The sequence below is a fragment of the Pagrus pagrus genome (genome assembly GCF_965226575.1).
Source record: "Pagrus pagrus genome assembly, chromosome: 18".
Lineage (NCBI taxonomy): Eukaryota > Metazoa > Chordata > Actinopteri > Spariformes > Sparidae > Pagrus > Pagrus pagrus.
The window spans coordinates 9,272,795-9,293,323 of NC_140202.1; the positions used below are offsets into that span (position 1 = coordinate 9,272,795).

Consider the following 20,529-nt stretch of genomic DNA (forward strand, 5'->3'; position numbering starts at 1 on the left):
GTAAATAGAAAAGGCTCCAGCTCTTTATAATACCTGCAAACGCCCGAGGCTACTACTGTCAACATGGGATATTCCCTTCTGAAACTCTACATCAGCTAACCTGTGATTAAAATCAGAGAAATGTGGGTCCTCTGTCACAGACTCTGCCAAGTTCTACCCACATGTTTTAACAGCAGCCCAAAGTGGTCTTTCTTGTTTTAGCAGCCACCAGATGAATTCAGTTGGCTTCTACCTGCAGCCTCACCACTAGAGGCCACTGATAAAGGAAATTATCCCATGATGTTGAATTTAAATGTTTAATCATACATGTCTAGCATAAACAGACTTCAGTTTGCATTTCATTGTGCAACCCCATGTGTTGTAGGATGACAAATAAATGCACCTTGAAACTTTAAACATGATTGAACAAACTCATGGAGCTATTAAGTTATTTAACATTATTAGAGAAATGAGTTTAGCTATCACTGCCAAATCAAAAACTCCCCCCTGGATTGTTTCCATTAGGCAGTTTGACTAAAGTAATAAACAGGTGATTAAAGGTCGGAATGTTCCATTGTAATGAAATAAATAGTCAATAATAAACTCTTGGTAATAGTAATGTTTATTAATAAGTAACAGAGGATCAATCAATCAATTAATAAGTAACAGAGGAAAACAGGAAGATGGAAAATCAAACCTACAGTCCTGTATAGGTAAACACCTTGTGACAGAAGTTTTAGAGTTTGTTTTATTGTTTATAAAGTGTAGAAAATCTGCATTTTTTTTTATGTCTGAAACCTTAAATGTGTTTGTATAATGTCTTAATTGTGCACATTACAGTTCTACTAATCATATAAAAATGCAGTAACTCATTCTTTCATATTAACATGCAGAAAGTTTCCATATCCAAGCTAACATAGTCTACAAAAGTGTTGCAAGATAAGAAGAAAAAAACCCTGTCGTTACAGTTCATACTGTGTCGTGACTCATTTGCAGATGAATACATGTTTTATTTACTGTGCAAGAAGGCAAATATAAAGAAAAGTGTGAAACATCTACTCCTATTTTTCCAAGAGAATCATGCGGTCCATCTCCCTTGTTGGGTTAGGTGTACATTGAGATGCGAATCCACTGAAAATAAAGAGGGACACAGGTTATTTATACAACATATACACAACTGAACAGAAAACATAAATATTAGCTCAATTGTGTAATTTATCTTGGTCTTCTAGTCAAGATTAACTCAAGTAACTACACCCTGAATTTCTACTAGAACTCCTCCTAGCATGTTTTAAAAAAGCAGCAGAGGAGTGAGAGACAGTAGCTGTAGGAGGCTTCATGGTCTGGTAGTTATGTGTGGGGGATGAGGGGAAATGGGAAAAGACTGGCACAATGTTGCACACACACAGTGTGTCACAGCCATGAGTAGCTATTTTCAGACTCTCTGTGTCTCCGCTCTGGAGCTTTGATACTCACGAGATGCACATTTTAGCTCAGCTACCAGCTCTACAAGAGGCTCACCTTAACCTGTCTGTTTGTAACAGTTAAGGTGCAATGGTGATACTTGGCTTCCTGTCAAATTCATACTCAAAACAAATAGGGGGCAGCATATCACCAGAATAACTGCTAACTGCTGCTAAATGTAGCTAAGTTAGCTCAGTTAGCTCAACTAGTGGTGCAGCTAGCAGTCCAGACTGGGAGCTCGGAGCACCCATTGATGTTGGTGTATAATACAGGAGTTATGGACCAGGACGGACTGGGGCTAGTTGGTTAGCATACAAACTTCAGTATATATCTGTGCAACACAATATATAGACATCATGCCTCGAGTGTTATTTCCTCACATCCTGTTGATAAAAAAATATCTTATCTAATTTTTTTATGTTTTCAACCAAAATTCTTACATATTGCACCTGCAATGTTGCTGTAGCTCTGAATATAGCAAAGTCACCTGTGGGCAGATGATGTGACTGCTACTGAGGAGGAATAAATCCTGTTCATGTTCATGTGCCAATTCAACAGCCATGGTTTGTGAAAAGTTTGAGCCATGAAGTGCTGATAAGGAGAAACATTTTATTACCTCAAGCTCGCGAAGATTCATGGATTTTCCATCAGACAGTTGTTTGAAGATTTCTGTTGAGCAACACAAATTGCTAATAAATTAAAAGACATGAATAAATTAACATTTTTTATGTAGACAAACCATTTAAAAGGAAATACATCTACCTAGCTTATAGAAAGATGCAGAATAAGAGTAGGTCTATCTCCTTTCCCTGAAAACATTATTATGATTGTGAATTAATAATTTCAAAAATGTTTGTCATGTTTTGTTTAGGTCTGTGTAAGAATTCCGGTGGTTGGTTTCAGCTTCTAACAAGGTTTCTCAGACAACAGTATAACGCCATTGATATCAAGTAATATCTTTGTTTCGTCAGCATCAACAGTCTTGGTAGTTGCCAGTTTGTAGGAAGAAAACATAAGAATGGCTGAGTTCTACAATATGCGAAGCAATGTTAACAATAGCTAGCATTATTAATGTAACCATTTGCTAGCATTTGCAATGTTAGCGTTTGCTTGCATTAGTAACATTAACCTTTTTATAGCTCACGTTAGCAACATTTCCAACATTAGCTAGTGTTAGCAACATAAGCTAGGGCACATACTGGCAACAACTTGAGGGGCAGATGATTCAAACAACAGCAGTGTTTTAACGTATATACAATGGAAGAAGGGAGATGGAATGCCACATATAGTGGCTGAATGTTATCCATAACACCTTTAAGCCATAAGCATTACAAATTGTATACTTGACTGCATCCTTCTTATTGGGGATTCCAATATGAGGATGTTTCTTAATTTATTATGAGATAAGAGTGGTAATCAGTTACTCCTTATAGTGTTATTTCCATAATAAGTCCCACTTGACTTCACTTACTTTGCATGCAGTCCAAGCGAAGGACGAGACTGATGAAGTTCTCCAGTGTCATATGTCCAGAGGAGGCACTGTAGCGCAGAACCATCAAATTGAGAACCTCATCATTGACCCTCATCCCTGTTCAGCACACACAGAGCAGGAGTTTAGGTGGAGTTTTGGAAAAAAGAAGAAATTCAAACTCAGAATTTTAATATAATATTAATGAGATAATAATACAAACTCAAACAAACAAGATCTGAACAAACAAACTGTTCTCAGAGGAAAATAAGGTAGAAAAGTGGCAGGATCTGGCAAATATAAACAAAGTAGAACAGAATGAAATTGTGTTGTCCTTTAAGGTCTGTTTGTTTATTCAGTTTATTCATTCATGAAAATGAAGTGTTCGTTTATTTAGTTTGCCTCAGCATTAAAAAAAAAATCAGTCAGTGAAAATGTTGTTTTTCTTCTGATTAAAATTTCTTCCTCAAAACTACATAGTGCACCATTGATACATTGATAATCAAGCATGGCTGGTCTACCTGCAGCTACAAATGCGTTCCTCAGCTCACTCAGTGACAGTGTTCCTGTTCGTGACACATCTGTGAGGAAGAAAATTTCCTGGAAAAAAACCAGTAATCAGGTAATTCTTCCAACTCTATATTTAGATGCATATGCATTAATAGTAGAATAAAGAGACTGCTATACAGTAATGATGGCTATGTAAATATGACAGAAAATCAAAACTCTTTCAGTCAGTATGACATGTTTAAGCTTGGTTTCTTTCACCTTGTATTTGACGACCTTCTTCCACAGACGAACAAATTCCTCCCCATTCAGTTTGCCGGTGATTGATGACTTTTGAACTCAACATTAAGGTAACGTGTTATATTAAAAAAGGCTGGCAGCTTTGGCACAATAAAGTATAATTTTAGGTGTGTAAGTTATACTAAATAATATTGAATATCACATGCATCACAACAGGATACATCCATCAGAGCAACCATGCTTCGACAGGCATCAAGGCAGAAGCCTCCAGATTTCAGGTCTCCTACAAACACACAAACAAAGACATGCTTTGGAATAAACTCTGCAATATAGCAGTGTACATGCTGTTTATGATTATTACAGCTCACTCGACTGTATTTGGAACTCATGCTTGTTTTTAAACAGTTCAAACCTTTCAGGATTTGATCATTCAGCAGCCTCTGGAGCTGCTCAGCATCCACCTCCTCGTACTAGAAATGAAATGAAAACAAGGTATAATGGACTGTGGGAAACTTTTGTTTAAGATTTAATGTGTGTTTTTTCACAGCCAAAATATAAAAGAAAAAAAATACTGTCCCCACACTCAGCTTATAAAGGCGACTACTGCATTTGGCTTATAGGTTGCCTTGATTGCTATTTCGAACTAAAAGAAAAAAAATTGCAGGCTACATCAGCTTTCCAACAAGCTGAATGATGAAGGGAACTGCATAGTCAGTCTCCGTTAATTGACCTATTGTACATTTAAATGTGTCAAGTTTTGCTGCTTTAAAGAAACAGTATATAAGATCTTTTGTGGAAAAAAACCCCTAAAATTATCAACAGATTGTGAAGAAATAACTGCTTTGTCAGTTATTTATTGTGTTGCAGAGAAGTTAGCATGCTAACCAGCTAGCCCCTCCTGCTCTAAAACTTTTGCTAGCGGTGTAAAAACCAACGCACATCTGGTCCTGCACCAATCTTGACCACTAGCTGCACAGCTAACTGAGCTAACTTGCTAACGGCAGCTATCGTTAGCAGCAGTTACCATGGTGAAATACTGTCCCCAATATTTTTTGAGTATGAATTGTCAGGTGGCCAATTCTTACATATTGCACGTTTAAACAATGTGAATATGGTGGATTTTATATACATATTAATAGGGTTGTCAACTTTGATTAATTAAAGGAAAAAAACAAAATAAAGCAGATTAATCACACTCTATCATGCCCCATGATCCCATACATTACTAAACATTCAACCTTCCATGGTAACTTTGTAAACATGATGGAGGCAGACGACAAAATGCTGCTTGAAAAACTGAATGGAAACTTTACTTTTAGAGAACAATCAGGTGGAAATGTTGATACCACTTATTTGGTATTTGGTGGACACCTTCTACGCTGACAAAACTTATACACCACCATCAAGAAATACAATTGTGTCTAAAATGGTACGTGTTGACAGAGGCGATTCTAGAGTCTGTTGAGGCCCCAAGCAAAAATTTCCTTAACATAATAAGTTTGCTTATTTACCTTCTTCTACCCTAATAGCTAGCAAATTAATACTATTAATTTGCTCTCTTAATCTCTATTATCTCGATTAATTTAATAGAGTGCTGCTACTTCCTGTCAAGGGGAGGCAACCACCATTCCGACATGACGCCATTCCGACATTAGGCCCTAATTGTCGGAATGGCAACACTTAAACCTTTAATGAAACATCCCATCATTCCGACATTTTTTGCCTCCTAAGGTCGGAATGGTGGTATTTATTTCTTTTTTAAATGTATTGCCACTCCGACACATCTTTTAAAAGGGTTAGGGTTAGGGTTATGGGTTGTGGATTATGGTGAAACTTTGTCGGAATGCCGGGACGTTCGCATGTCGGAATAGTGGTATGTCGGAATGAAAAGGTTCATTCCTTTCATTTTCAGGAATGAAAATCTGAAAAGGTTCTAAGTGGAACATGACAAAGAACCCTATATGGTTCTAGTTAGCATCTTTATTTCTAAGAGTGTAATGAGTAACACATAGTTTCATTAGACAATTATTACCTTGTCAGAGTATTGACGGAACAGCGTTTTCTTGTGTTCAACATCCTGTGCATTAGTGGTCATTTTGATCTGAGAGATAAAAGTAAAAGAGAAAGTATGAGAAAAATGTAGCCGTTTTACTCCAAATTAATTGTCAAAACATATTTAATGTACAATATAGTAAGAAGATGCCATATAATATCAGAATAATATGAATACCAACAATTTTACAATATTGTTTAATCTTGCAAACCTTTTCAACTGGCTCTTGAGAAGGGTAACCAGAGTTTTCACTGTGGGGAAAGACCAAAGACAGTCCAGATCTGATTACTGTGTTTGACTTTTTTTGTTAATATAGAAAAAAACACCAGTAATGTGTGACATATGCCATGCAGATACATTTTTAATGTAATATTTGTCATTTCTTGATGAGAAGCAGAGAATTGAGAGAGTGAGCATACTAGCCCTGTGCCTCTGATTTGGAGTGGATGGTCAGAATGAAAGAGGCTGTCTCATTGGGGTAGAAGGTGGACGGCACAATCAGGTATTCACCAGGCTTCAGCATGAAGAACTCCATCACCTCACGTGCGTCCATGAATTTTTTAGTTTGGGCGACAGGTGCATGGGTCCTGAAGAAAGTGGCTGGGAACTTCCCTCTTTGTGCTTTGTACTGTAATGATTAATAGATATTTATAGCAGTCTGTATCCGAGTTGCACAATGTGGGTGATGAACGTTTATTGTGTATAAGGATTAGAAGTTTCTTACTTTTTCAGACACCTTGAGGGAAATCAGTGGAAGGTGAGTTCATGTTGAAGGGAAAAGGAGTCAATTCAGTTAATGAAAGTCAGATTTTCAATCAGAATAATGTTTTATCATTACATGCTTATAGTCACTTGAAATAATCTGACCGAGGCCTAAAACTGTCTTGTGAGCCAACTGTTGTCTAACCCAGCAGCCCCCAACCTTTTTTGCACCACTGACCGGTTTCGTGAAAGACATTATTTCACGGACCGGCAATGGGGGGATTACACAGAGATAAAATAATCTCAAGTGCTTTTTCCAGTTAATCAAAGTAAACACATGGAATGGACGACCAGTCAAAGTCCAACCTGTCTGTCGGTTAGACCAGGCAATATACGAGCATAATAACAAACACAAAGTGCATAAAAACACCACCCACCAATAATGCAGAATCAGTGGGATCTCTGAGCTTTTTTCTCTGCAATGAGACGGTCCCACCTAGGGGCGATGGGAGACAATGACACCCGAAGTGTGTTCCTCAGTCTCTTCCAAAATCCCTGCTAATGTTTGAAACATGTCAAATGTCTCTCTGTTTACTCGCCAGTCCCCACAGCTCCAGTTTGGCTTTGAATGCAGCCACTTTATCAGCCAACTCGTCATTCTCCCTAAATGTAGCCTTCTTTTTCTTGGCAGTCTTAGGCTCTTCTTCTGTCTCATTATTGGGCCTTTTCCACTTTGCAAAGTTGCTCTCTAAAGACGTTTGTTTTCTACTCGTTTTAGCTAGCTTGAGGGCTTAATTATTTGGTTATAATGGACTGAAACAGGAATGTGTCAAGCATGTCAAGAGGAACAGATGGATGTTATTAAACGAGAATCCGGTGTTTCAAAATAAAACATCTTTCAGAGTCAGTGTCATCGTCAATAAACGGAAATAAAATAAATTATTTATTCTTTCTGTATGGCCCGGTACCAAATGACAATCGGACCAGCACCGGTCCATGGCCTGGTGGTTGGGGACCACTGGCCTACCCGACAGACAGGTTGGACTTTGACTGGTCGTCCATTCAATGTGTTTACTTTGGTTTACTGGAAAAAGCACTTGAGTACTGTACTCAAGTAAAAAAATGTTAAGAAATTTTTAGAAATGATTTTTAGAAACAGCAAAAAGGCCTCACTGAAGGTTGCAGTTAATACACATTGTAGCAAATGTAGAAAAGCCACCTTTAGCATTTCAGCATTTAACATTTTGCCAAACCCAGCACACACCTGATGGTCATGTAACATCAATCAAACACTCGTGCTTGCCTGGCGGGGCATTTAACCATAGATTGATTAAGGTAGATGGAGCCTTTTTTTAACTATGCCAAGGCGCAATAATGCTAACCTTAACCCATAATGATGTCATCCTTGAATTTAGTGTATTATGGTGCTTTGTTGTGAACGACTCAGGGCTGGATTTTGCACAACAGTCAAAAGGATTTGACTTAATGGACACTCTTGAGTGCCTCATCTCAGTGCCTCTCCTCTGCTAACAGTTTTCACTTAATCTGACAATTTCAGCTACCTTCCATGTCTACTGTATTCATGACATATCCATAAAAGTAAACAGAATATTGGGTAATATTTACCTCAAATACAGAGAATCCAATTTGGAGATTTTGGGCCAGGCGCCTGTTCCTCTTGTCAGACTTTTGTATGAGAGACACCAGCATGTTTTTAGTACCATTATTCTCTGAATTTTCTCCATGAATCTTGACCCGAAACTGTGGATTAGTCCAGAAACTGTCTGGAGGACAAGGAGAAAAACAAGGTTTGTTTGCATTGTATACATCTGCAAATTGTACGTATTTGATTAATTTATCAATATTAAAATTAAAACATATTTATTATTGATTTACTAAAAATTCAGTGTCCATGTCCATTAATGTATGACTAAATCTACAGTTTCATAACTTGAAGCAATATGGCATTTGTGATTTGTTCACTTATTCAAGACTAAGGGACATGCTAAGTCAAGTACTTGCATGAGCTGGAGGGTTTTAAAGTTACGCGAACGTTTTAACAGAATTCTATTGCAACCTTTAGCTGTCCTGCTTTAACATTGAGGAGTAGAGGGGCCACAGACATGTTGATTTTTAAAGGCCTAAGGAACAAGTTTGTTCAGGAATTGAAATTAGCCAAATCCTGTTTTTATCTCCATATAATGGATGATGCTAAAACCAATAGTAAATTAATCTGACAAAATATTAATAATCTTACAAGGAAGGAACCAACTTTTGTAGTTGACCTTCAGCTCAAAGCTGAGGGAAAATTAATTGTTGACAAGCCTTCTGTCGCAGATACTTTTAACCGTTATTTTCTTGAGTCTGTAAATGAACTAGGTTGAAACTCTACAGAAAGGGAATTTGATATTATTCCTATAACTACTACAGATCAGACTTCTGGTTTTAACAAATGCCACAGAAGTAAATAAAGTCATCAGCTCTTTTAAAAGCTTGAAATGTAGAGATGCTTTCTAGTTTGACACCATGTTTATTAAAAAACTTAAAGATACTTGTGTTCCACCCATTGTTCATCTAATTAATCTGTCACTTCAACATAATACTTTGCCAAGTGCCTGAAAACATGTCTTTGTGACTCATATCTATAAGTCTGGAGACCGGCATGAAGCCAGCAGCTAAAGACCTATAAGCATATAGTATTATCCAAAGTTGCTGAGAAGGTTGCCAACTGACAACTGACAACGTATCTCAATACAAGCAATTTTGGCTTACATCCAATGCAGTTTGGCTTTCGACCCAATCAGTCCACCGAAATAGCTACATTACAAGTAATAGAGTAAATAAAATCTCAGCCAGACAAAGGAGGGGTGGTTGGTGCTGTATTCTTAGATTTGCGCAAAGCTTTTGATAAAGTAAATCACAATGTTCTTATTTCAAAACTTTCCAGATTTCATTTTTCATCAAGAACGCTGGCATGGGTGTCCTCATACCTGTTTTGAGGTTGCAATATGTTAAAGTTAATGAAGCATTGTCAAGCAATCTGAAGTGTACAATGGGTGTGCCTCAAGGTTCTGTGTTAGGCCCTCTATTATTTGGTCTTTACATTAATGATCTCCATGATGTGCCATGGGATAGATATACAAATATATGCCAATGACGCTGTTTTTCATATACACATGCAAAGACAGCTGAGACAGCTGCTGGGAAGTTGACAATTGCCATGGAAAGGATCACAAAGTGGATTGACCAGTCATGTCTTAGCCTTAACATACAAAACACAAAGGGAATGTTCTTCTCCAAAACCGAACAGCACATCGACGCTGACATTTTCATTAAAGGTATAGTTGGTAATGTTGGAGAGCTAGCAAGATTTGAAAGTGGCACCTCGTCTAAGCTCCATCCCCTTCTCCCCCTCACGTCAGTGCTCCGTCCAAAGCCCCGCCCCACAAACTTGAACGCGCATCAGACAGTCCGTCAGCAGGGCAGAGGAGAGCCGTTAGCATTGGGCTAATACAAGCTACAAAAGTAGCTAAGTTGGCTAACGTTACATATTTCATGAAAATAACAAATCCCCCCCGAAGCAAGACAAATAATTACCTGTCCAACAGAAAGACAGCAACCTCTGCATCACTTCTGGAAGTGCTACTTTTGGCTGCATTTCCTCTGCCATTGTTGTCTCTTGCTAACTGTGCTAACTCTTCTTCTTCTACTGTTGTTTTATGGCTGTTGGCAAACAACTGTTAGGTGTGCATTACCACCACCTTCTGACCTGGAGTGTGGATCTCCTGCTAACTCCATATGCAGTATGCTGAATATATCCGGCAACGGTGACACGTGATGAGTGCGCGCAGGGAGGAGGGGGGGACAGAGGGGGGTGCAGGCAGGACGAGACATGAAGGCATCTGATTGGTTCTTTCAACTCAGACCGAGAGGGAGGGATTGGTCAGAGTTTTTACAGGCCTGCAGCTGCCACAGAGGTCTGATTTATTTCGTTCCTTTTTCTGAACACATTGTGTATGGACTACTGTCAGGATGGGAAGACCATTTCACCCAGTATAACAAAAAGTGTTTCTGAACAGGATTACCAACTATACCTTTAAGACTGAGAAGATTGAAATAGTAAATAAGTTTAAATATTTTGGCGTAATGCTCGACTCAAATCTCAATTTTGAGTCACATGTCAAAAAAATTATACATTAAGTACAACTTGGCAAATTTTAGACACATTAGAGACTGTCTTTCAAAGGATGCTGCCAAGACCTTCATGCATGCTATGATTCTTTCCCATATGTCATATTGCATCACACGTTGGGGGCAAGCTGGGGAAACCATCTTTAAACCACTAGAGTCTCTGTATAAACAAACCTTAAAGGTTTTGGGGGGAAAAAATCCATGCAATATCACCAGTGTAGGATTTTGGAGAAGCACCATCTTCTGAGCTTTGACAACTTTAAACTATTTTCAAATGTGTGTCTTATGTATAACATTTTACATTTTAAGACACTTAAATTTGTAACCATTGATCTTATATCACTATGTTTAACTTGAATAGCATATTTTGTGTGTATGTGTATTTTGAGCTTGTGATGTACTGATCTGTGTTACTTTGTTGTGTTTGCTATAGTTTTTTTTTTCATTGATGTTCTATACCTATGTGAAGTTTTAATTATGACCTGCCGAGGGACTGCAGATGTAAATTAGCTCCAAGCTAACTCTGGTACAATGCATCACATGGTCCCTCTACAAATAAAGACTCTAATAAAGACTAGAGTTACTAGTCCTAGCTTATCTTATCTAATCTTAAGCACTTCACACTGTGGGGACAGGAACAGTTTTATAGAGTGTTAAAGTGTAACTCTCGCCAAAATGCAACCTAGGCTTTTTTTGTGAATGTACCCCAGTCAAACCTTTGTGTAAAAGCATATTTACGACGAAAAAGCCACTTTTAAGATTTACCGTAGTTTCGTTTTCGGGTCAAAATCATTTTCAATTGCGTGCAGCTCTATGGTAGCATTAAAATCGCTATTTGCCGGGGATTGGGGATCGACGCATCTCAACTAGCAGGATGGCTACTGCTATTGCTAACGTGAGTTGTTCAAAAACCTTCCTTTTGTAAACTCTGTGTACACAAACAATGTTCTCATTGCTCGTGTTCATGTGTAGAGACTCTGGTGATACTACGAGTAAAGTTTCATGTTGTGTTGAGTCTTCCTAGTGTTTTAATAACTATATATATATATATAGTTTATATTACTTATCTCTCATCAAATTTAGCATTCCTTGTGCAGATTTGAATAAAGTTTTCAATTTTGCATTCATGCTGTGATTATTCATGTGACAGACAAACGGGAAATAAAAAGACTAAAGAAATGGGGGAAAAAAACCTGGCATACAGTACATGCAATACATCAGGTCTTATTGAATTAAAGAATACATCCTTCAAATACCTCTGTTATTTATGCATCCTCCAGCAGTGGTTCCTGCAACCCATCTGCCCTCATATAAGGTGGTCTTCCAGTGACAGGAGGAGTTTCCATCGAGGAAGTCGGGACACAGGCAGCAGATGTCAATATCTGAGTAGTTCCTGCAGAAGTCTTCAAGGGTCATCCTGTTGATATCAAAGATTAAGTTGATAACATTTATTTTTTCTTCTAGATCTGTGCTGAAAATATAAAACCCTTAACTTGAAATCTATGTCTGTCCAGACTCAGACTTCAAAAGAATTTAATAATCACTTAGTCAATCAATATCACCATATTAACATGATTGATTCCAGTCACCTGATGCTCAATATCAGCAAAACCAATGATCTTGTGGTGGACTACTGCTGTATGTCTGTTAGTGTTTGAGTTCATGGGTTGCTTCATACACATGCACACAACCCAGCAGCACAGAAAATCTCTACAATCACAGCAATTTCAAGATTCGAGCCCAAGATTAGTGACACCAATTCAGTATCTGACCAAATGTGAAATAGGCTCATAATCTTCCCTTATGTTCCTGAGTTATGGTATTGAATAATGGCCAGAAAATTGTTTTTTTAGAACATTATGATGTCACAATGACGGTGAGCTTTTATCTTTTGGATATGAAATGTCATCACTTCATCATTTTATTCTATCAGACCTTTGGGGTTGGAGTTGGACTAGTTTTTATATTGCTGCATAAGTGGTATTTTTACTATACTGTATGTTGCCAAGGTAAAGCATAGTTGTGAACATCTTTCATTTTAAATCAAATCACACATCAAATATATACTGCTTTATTATTACTTAATGGAAGACATTCAGACGATTAGAAACATTTCTTATATTTGATTGTCAGCTTACCAGAACTCTCCATCATCAGCCACTGAGAGGCACAGGTCCCGATCTTCAGGACTCACAGTTTTCCACAGAGATGACCTAAAAACATTTTGTCATTTAAGTAAGAGAGGAGAGAAGTTACAACACATGACAAGTTACAACACATGACCTGAGGCTTACAGACAGGGCCTGTCTTTATGCTCAATGTATGCAAATACAGTACAGGTGGCATGATCTGCAGAAAAAAGGCCCGCGTTTCAAGCTGCCTTTAAGGCATGACATTACAGTCGATTGCTTCACTGGAAACACAAAACCAGTTTAGAAAGACCAGGGGGAGATTTTCAGAAGACAATTTGAATAGGCTCCCATTATCCCTTCTCCACATAACCTTTCGCATAATCTCCTATGGGTAGGTACAGTAAATACCACTCAAAGGATCATATTTCAGAAAAGCAAGACATTTGGCTATTAGAAACCTGTTGGCTTTCACTAAAAGAAGATTTAAAAAGTGTTGAAATGCATCCTTAAGAAATGTGTTTGGTGTATGACAATAACGTCATGTTCAGTTATTTTGTCATTGGAAAATAATAGAGCCATGTCTTTGTGAATCAATCGCTAAGTGGGAGTTATTCTCACCGATCACTCCAGTCTCCCCTCCACTCTCCGTTTCCCCAAGGGTTCCACAAACGCATCAGCTTTACCAGTTTCCCTTGGCTTATCATCTGCAGCAGGCATCATGGATGACAGCCCCATTGTTAACATATGGTGTAAAATGCAATAGATTATTTAATAAATCAAAAGTAAATTTGAGCTTCAGTTGGAGTTTAAAAAAACAGACAGTTATCTGTATGATCACTATCAGACATGTGTTATAAGATTTTCTTCTAAATCCAAATGCAATGATACAAGTGTATGTCTTCACCTCCTTCACACCCGTAACAGTGTAGGCATGTCCTTGGACCAGTCCATTCGGCAATACAGTGTTGGCAGGATTTTCCTACAAGCCAAAGACATTCATCATTGCTAAAAGCTGACTTCCCTGTAATTACAAAATTAAAGATGCAATATGTAAGAATTCTAGTTTAACACATTCAAAAATTAGCTAGCATTATCAACAGAATGTGAAGAAATACCAGTTTTTGACATTATGTCAAAGATGTCTATGCATTTTGTTGCAGGGATATCAACTGAAGTTAGCATGCTAACCAGCTAGCCACAAGCCTGAAAACCTCTTTGTGCCGGTGGTGTACCAACACTATGCTAGTAGTCTGGCTAGCTGCATGGCTGAGCTACTGAGCTAACAAGCAACAGTAGCTACAGTCATGGAATGTATAAAACGCAATTCAGTTCAGTTTGTAGCAGTTAGCAGTTGCTCTGGTGATGTGCTGCCCCTACTTGCTGGGATTAAAAATTCAACAGATGGCCAGTTCTTACATGCTGCACCTTTGAAGAAACTATACAGGTTATGTGTTGCAGAAACAAATAATGTGGAGGCTCGTCCTAAAGGAATTGGATTACAGTGTTCAATCAGTACAATCATTTTAATATGTCTGAAACAATGGAAAGATTAGCTAACTAGCCGTTAATTTAACGAGATTTGGGTTAGCTGTAATATTTTGGCATTGTGAGAAACACACTTTTGTGTCACAAGTTATATGAGAAGATCTACATCACTCTCGTGTCTGTAGGGTAAATGTGAAGCTACAGCCAAAAGCTAATGCTAGGTTATCTTAGTACAAAGACTAGATACAGGAAAAATTAACATAATGTGAATAACAGTTCTGACCTGATGATGTTAATGTACTGTGTTTCGAAGACGTCATCTGAAGTTAGCATGTTAACCAGCTGGCCCAGACCCGTCCAGGTCAAAAGCTCCGGTGCTAGCAGCGTAAACATCAACAGCCCCCTGGTTCTCCAAACTGCCGCTGCATGTTAGCTGCATGGCTAGCTAGGCTAATGGCAGCTACAGTTAGCAGCAGTAAGCAGTTACTCTCGTCAAGTATAACGCTGCTCCATATTTGTTTTGAATACAACAGGTGGTGAATTCTTACATATTGCACCTTTAAGATGCTACCCATTCAATTGAATGAAAATTGCTCAATGAGCATGTAAGCAAGAAAGGTTAGCTTGCAGGCTCGTTGAAAAATAGAAAAACCCTCCATGATTTCAAGAACATAAATACAAAGAGTAGTAACTGATCAGTCGGAGGTGTGACAGATGTTATGCACTTCTTCAGTGATTACCTTACTCCATTTATTAGACAAGGGTCTTAAAACAAATACTGTGATCAAGTTAAAGTTCACTTTATCGTTTATCTGGTTCATCTCTCTAAATTGTCTAATATGCACTTTACAAAAAAGATGAAAATTGATTGGTATATATGTGCCTACCCCTGGAGGAGTACCACAGCCCATCAAAGACTTGGATTGGCCAGCTCTGCACATCAGCTCCCACAGGTTTGAAGGACACTCTGACAGCTTGATGTACATGTGGACACCACCGGTGAAGTCCATAAGAGCCTCTGCAGGAGTCCCAGCCTTCATGTCAGTGTAGGAACCACACACCCTGACACAAGTGGATGTGATATTAATTTTACAGATACTCCAGAAATAAAACTAAACTTGTGATAAGAAAACATATTTATGTCTGAGAAACAATGTATGTTTCTTTGCATACTTGGCATAGGCTTTCTCCAGCAAAGCAGGCCAGAACTCATTTGGGTCTTTGGAGTGAACGAAGATCAGTCTCCCATTGATTGTCGGTAGCTTGTCATCAATGACGACATCCACCCACTTTCCAAATCTCCAGAACTGTTAAAAAAGAAGTAAAATGACATTTTCTATTTAACATCAATTTACCATCAAATGACTGTTGACGTGAAAGTAAAACATGACATTGCATGTGTCCTGACTTAAGTTCTGTGTCAATATCATACCTATTAATTTTCACATTGTTATTCATAATAAGTGACACATATTTTTGTTGTTTTGCCTCTGCCTAACTAATGTGTTGAATGCAGTTACTTCTTCATAAAACATTGACCTTCCGTCAGATATTTTTATGTGAGACACAGGTTCAGATGCTTAGTGACTTTGCCAAGCTAATGGAAACCCTCCATTGCATGAACATAAAGAAGAAGCCTTGAATAGTTTGGCTTTACTGTATGTGTAAAATCAATGTCCTCTTTGTCTTCTACATTTAAATCTGAAATTCAGCCAATGAACCTCGCAGTCGTTAAACTTCATTCTTGAGTTCAGTCTTAAACTTGAAACCAACATTTGACAAAACTATCTCAACCAGCCACTCTGGAGCTGTGAACATCACATGGTCTTCTGCTAATAAAGACCATGTGATATGATAAAAAGCTCCAGAACAGCTACCAGAAAGCCTCTGAGGTGAGTTTATGTTATCAGCTCATATTGTTTCTTGTCATTTACTAAAGCAAATACAAAGTGTGTGACTTGCTTGAAGCAGTATGAACATTCTTTCATAAATCATGATGAGATGACTGTACTTCCTTCCTATAATGTCTCACTATAATCAGTGCTCGGTGATTGACGTAATAATAACTGGTTGTGCTGTTAGTATTTACCCTGAAGTGGAACAGCCCGCAGTACTCATCAAATGTTTGGTCAAGAGGAACAACTTGCCCGAGGATGTGAGACTGGAATGTCAGAGCTCCAATAGATGCGAGAAACCAGCAGTTTCCTGAGTGAAAGATGATCATTAAGTTGTCAGAAAACATTAAGGCCAACCAGTCAAATGTTATAAATGAAATAAGTTTTTCCTACCAAGTACTCCTTGACCAAAATCAAACCTGGACACCCCATCAAGTACAAAGGCTGGATTTGGAGCAATGTTCTGAAACAGAAGGAGTTTAATGAGTTGTTTGTTTTAATGTTTTGTTTTAATGTATTTTTAAAATGTTTCTAACGTAATTTTTCCATTGTAGCCTACTTTCCTATTCTTAACCTATTTTAAAATGCTTTTAATGTAATTTTTATGCACCTGTAAAGCACTTTGAGTTGCCTTGTGTCTGAATTGTGCTATACAAATAAACTTGCCTTGCCAACTTGCCTATTGTGAAAAATGAAATAAATACTTAAAATAAAATAAATAAATAAATAAATAAATAAAGGATAGGTTTGCATTTTTGAGGTCTATCTTAATACAATAATTACATGGCCACATGTACATTTAAACATTTATTGGTCACTATATTCAATACTACTATTCATACTGTTTGAGATCCCCTCCTGCCATGGGGACAAAATCCACAGCTGTCATTCATCACAAAAATTGGATTCTAAAAAGCTAATTTGAATTTGAAATGAAGCAGGCATGCTCCAGAGGTACAGTCTTCTTAGTAAAGAAATTATTCTTTGTGTTGCATCACAGCAAGCAACTGAGCTAACCAACCTGCGGAAGAACACTGGCCATGAAGTGTTAAAGCTCTGGTCTACGATCTGAGAAAGATTTGAAAAAAGCATCCTCCCCCCCCACACACACACCCCTCCCCTCTGAGCTTGTATCGCTCTCCCCTCGGATCAATCTTTCAAATCGAAGACCATAGCTTTAACTTCAAGGCCAGTATAGACAGGAAGAATAATTACTGCAATTACTATATAAAAAAACACAAATGTGTGCATTTGTGAGTATTATTAGGTAGGCATAAAAAAAAATCGGAACTTATTTGATAATGAAAATGAAGCTGTCACATATCAACACAGTAAGGAACTACACAAAAAATGATTATGCATGGCGGTCAGGCCAGAACAAGTGAGGGCAAGTGACAATTTTTTTTCTGGTGATCCATTTTCTTAGTCATAAAAATGTTTTAAGGAAAAGTCTAAGAAAATAAAAAACGACTGTGTTTTTTCTCTTTTGATCAGTGAAACAGTGATTATTCAGTTTATTTCAGTGACCACATATACTATGTCATCTGTTCTTCCAGAGCTAGCTAACCATATCAGCTAAAATCTGAGCTTACCTGTACAGTAACATGAGAGTCTTATATCTTATACTTCCTTTTTTACCAATCTTCCACACATCAGGGAGCACTGGACAGTTATTCACATGTGTTTGGATATTCGTTCCGTTCAGATATTACGGTTCAAACTGGATTATGCCATCTTAACTCCTTTACTTTGCCTCTTATTCATGGTAAATTATTATTATTGTTTTACCTGTGATATTTTGGGATAGTTTGGGGAGGTTGTTGCAGTTTTTTAAGTGAAGGGCCCAAAGAAAATTTAAAAATCCAGGGGAAGGTTTTGTCTTGTCTTGTATAGCCAGGTCTGGCTGCACATGTTACCATTCTGCTATAGTGGAAAAATGCTCTGGCAGGTTCGCATTTCCTCAAACCAATCCTACTGTAACCGTGTTGAGCAGAGCAAGTTGAGGAGGTGAACCCTGGCATTAAATGGCTAAATTCCATCCAAAAGACAAGTTAACTACTGCTAGTTTGTTTATGTTCGGTTAGGATTAGGGTAATTTGACATTTTCAGCATGTAGGTTGCTAGCTTGGAGGTTGTTATTGTTTCCTGTACAGACTGGGATTTTGAAAACAGTAACACGCAGATAGATAGCGGAGGGGAGAATGCTGACTACAAGTGGCCAGTGGCCAGTTTTTACGTTCAGTCTACATTCGGTGAGCTAGACTAGGTTCAGCCTTACTCACCCCAAATATCTTTTGTACATTCCCTAAACATAAACCATCAAAATGGTCAGAAACAATCACAAACTGGTGTTTCTGGATAATTTTACTGTGTCAACCGGCAGAAAATTGCATACACACTTGAAATAGAACTGATAGTTTTCAGGACTATACCCAAATCAATTTTCAAACAAAAAAAAATGTGTTGTTTAACACATAGCCAGACACCACACCAACCAGTATTTAGACTGTGCTATGCAAACACATGAAGGTGAACACTGTTGCTCGTCTGTTGCTCGTCAGTCAGGTTGAGTCTGAACACTGTTAAAAGTGCTAAACACTGAATCACTCAAAGAGCTAGCATTAATCTCAGCTGAATCAGTTTAACTCTCTGCTAGTAACTCCAACAAACTAGATGCTCGATTAAACATTAACATTTATTGTGACGCAGGTTTAACTCTTCCAAATCACTCACCGCTGGCCTCAGCCACTCCACTTTGTCCAGGTCAGAGGGGCTCAAAACCCCAAAGCCGATAGTGTTCTTGTCAGGGGGGAACATCTTATCGATGTACCTTAGTCCTTGAATGATGCAGGCCTGTTTCAGTGACTCGTAGTCTTGGTTGAGGAATTTCTCAGGGTTGGTAGCGCTCCCATAACCAGATTGCTTGTGACGAGCCTCCAAGATGTTCAGACACACACCGGGAGGAGGCATTGTTGCAGTGTTTGGGCTCTGTTCAGAAAATGTAGATGAAAAACCATTTTGGTATTTACAATAAATAATTTTGCAGACAAAATCAGATGAGTGGGAAATTAAAGTAAAAACCAACACACTGTCAAAGTAGGGTGTTGGTCCACCACAGGCTGCCAGAACAGCTTCAGTGCATCTTGGTGAAGGTTATACAAGTGTGGAGATCTCTGCTTGAGGGATGAACACTATTCTATCCAAATGACACACATGACTAATCACATGTATGCTCAGAGCAAGAATAATCATTACATTGCATTACATTGTCCTAGAAATGTGTTTTATATTTGCCAAATCCCTCACATCTACAGAGGCCAGATTTAGTTTCATGTTGACAAGTGCAGACAATGAAGAGCCAGCTTATGCTTGTTTCTCTCATCTCATCTCATTTTCTTTTTACCGTTTTATCCCCCCTTTCAGGGGGTTGCGGGGTTGCTGGAGCCAATCCCAGTTTCATATGGTTGTTTGTGCCTCTAAAATTATGAAAATAGATGAAAAATGATGTATCATCCTTTCAAAACTACAAATCAAATACAAATAATGGGCAAAAACTACCCTTCGCTTCACTTCAGCTTTAATTCTTAAGTAATAGTAAAGGTGAGGGATTTTTACAGCTATTTTCACTTTGGTTCAAGCTTTCTCCTTTAACTGCAGTTCAGTGACCCTTTGTGCTATGCCCTGTAAAAACAAACTACTTGTTTTATCTAAAAAAGTTACCGTGGCACCTGACAGAAGAGAACAATCTAAAAAAAGATGTTATGCCTAAACAAATTAGTACCAAAAAAAAAAAAAACTCTCTTTGTTTTCGTGACAGAATAAACTTAAGCTTAACAAGCTGACCTTAAAGGACAACACAATTTCATACTGTTTTACTTACTGTTTATATTCAGTGGACCCTGCCTCCTTTCTAGCTTCAAACAGTGTTCTGGGGACCTTATTTTCCTCTGAGAACAGCTTGTTTACTCAGTTATAGAAAAACATTTTAACATTGTAAATATTAAAATTCTGAGTTTGAATTTCTTCTCCAAAAACGACATCGTGCCCCAGCTGAATTTGAGAAGACTAGTTAAGGTAGTTTTGTAATGATTCAAAACATTTAAACATTTCAAATCATTTGAACTTGATATTAATTTAGTTGTACTTAAATCCTTTAGTTACATAATTTAATCACAGTTTAGTTAGAAATCCAAGAAATCTTCCAATATCTTTCACCTGGAATTCCAAAGCTGAAAATACTTCACTACCTCAAATTTCTATTTTCTATATGAACTTTTTCACTGTCAGGCTAGTCTGTATACCATTTACATCAATATACAGCAAGCGTCTATATTGTGAAATGTACTGTTTTAAAAAGGTAGCTGTCTTTTGAAGACCTTACCTCAGCCGCTTGAGCGAGAACGAGTGAGTGGG

At 37.9% G+C, this 20,529-nt stretch overlaps 2 protein-coding genes across 2 annotated transcripts in view; both read right to left on the minus strand.

The window, feature by feature from the left end:
• LOC311274519 (calpain-1 catalytic subunit-like) overlaps positions 1–20,529 on the minus strand; it is a gene marked incomplete at its 3' end in the record, with an annotated part of 36,248 nt that extends 15,719 nt beyond the window's left edge. The window contains exons 1-2 of the mRNA XM_084382259.1: positions 20,498–20,529; positions 18,850–19,104 (exon numbers count right to left, since the gene is read on the minus strand). Of these exons, the coding sequence (XP_084238385.1) occupies positions 18,850–19,086 (237 nt within the window). The 5' untranslated portion in view covers positions 19,087–19,104; positions 20,498–20,529. The remainder of the gene's footprint in view (positions 1–18,849; positions 19,105–20,497) is intronic.
• LOC311273545 (calpain-8-like) lies at positions 635–16,445 on the minus strand (the record flags this gene model as incomplete). Its single annotated transcript, XM_084380649.1, has 13 exons — positions 635–1,110; positions 2,060–2,112; positions 2,915–3,031; positions 3,433–3,511; positions 3,680–3,748; positions 3,880–3,941; positions 4,071–4,128; positions 5,691–5,759; positions 5,923–5,962; positions 6,131–6,339; positions 15,109–15,283; positions 15,395–15,528; positions 16,311–16,445. 13 exons carry the CDS (start codon positions 16,443–16,445, stop codon positions 1,084–1,086), a joined length of 1,227 nt encoding a protein of 408 aa, XP_084236775.1. The 3' UTR covers positions 635–1,083.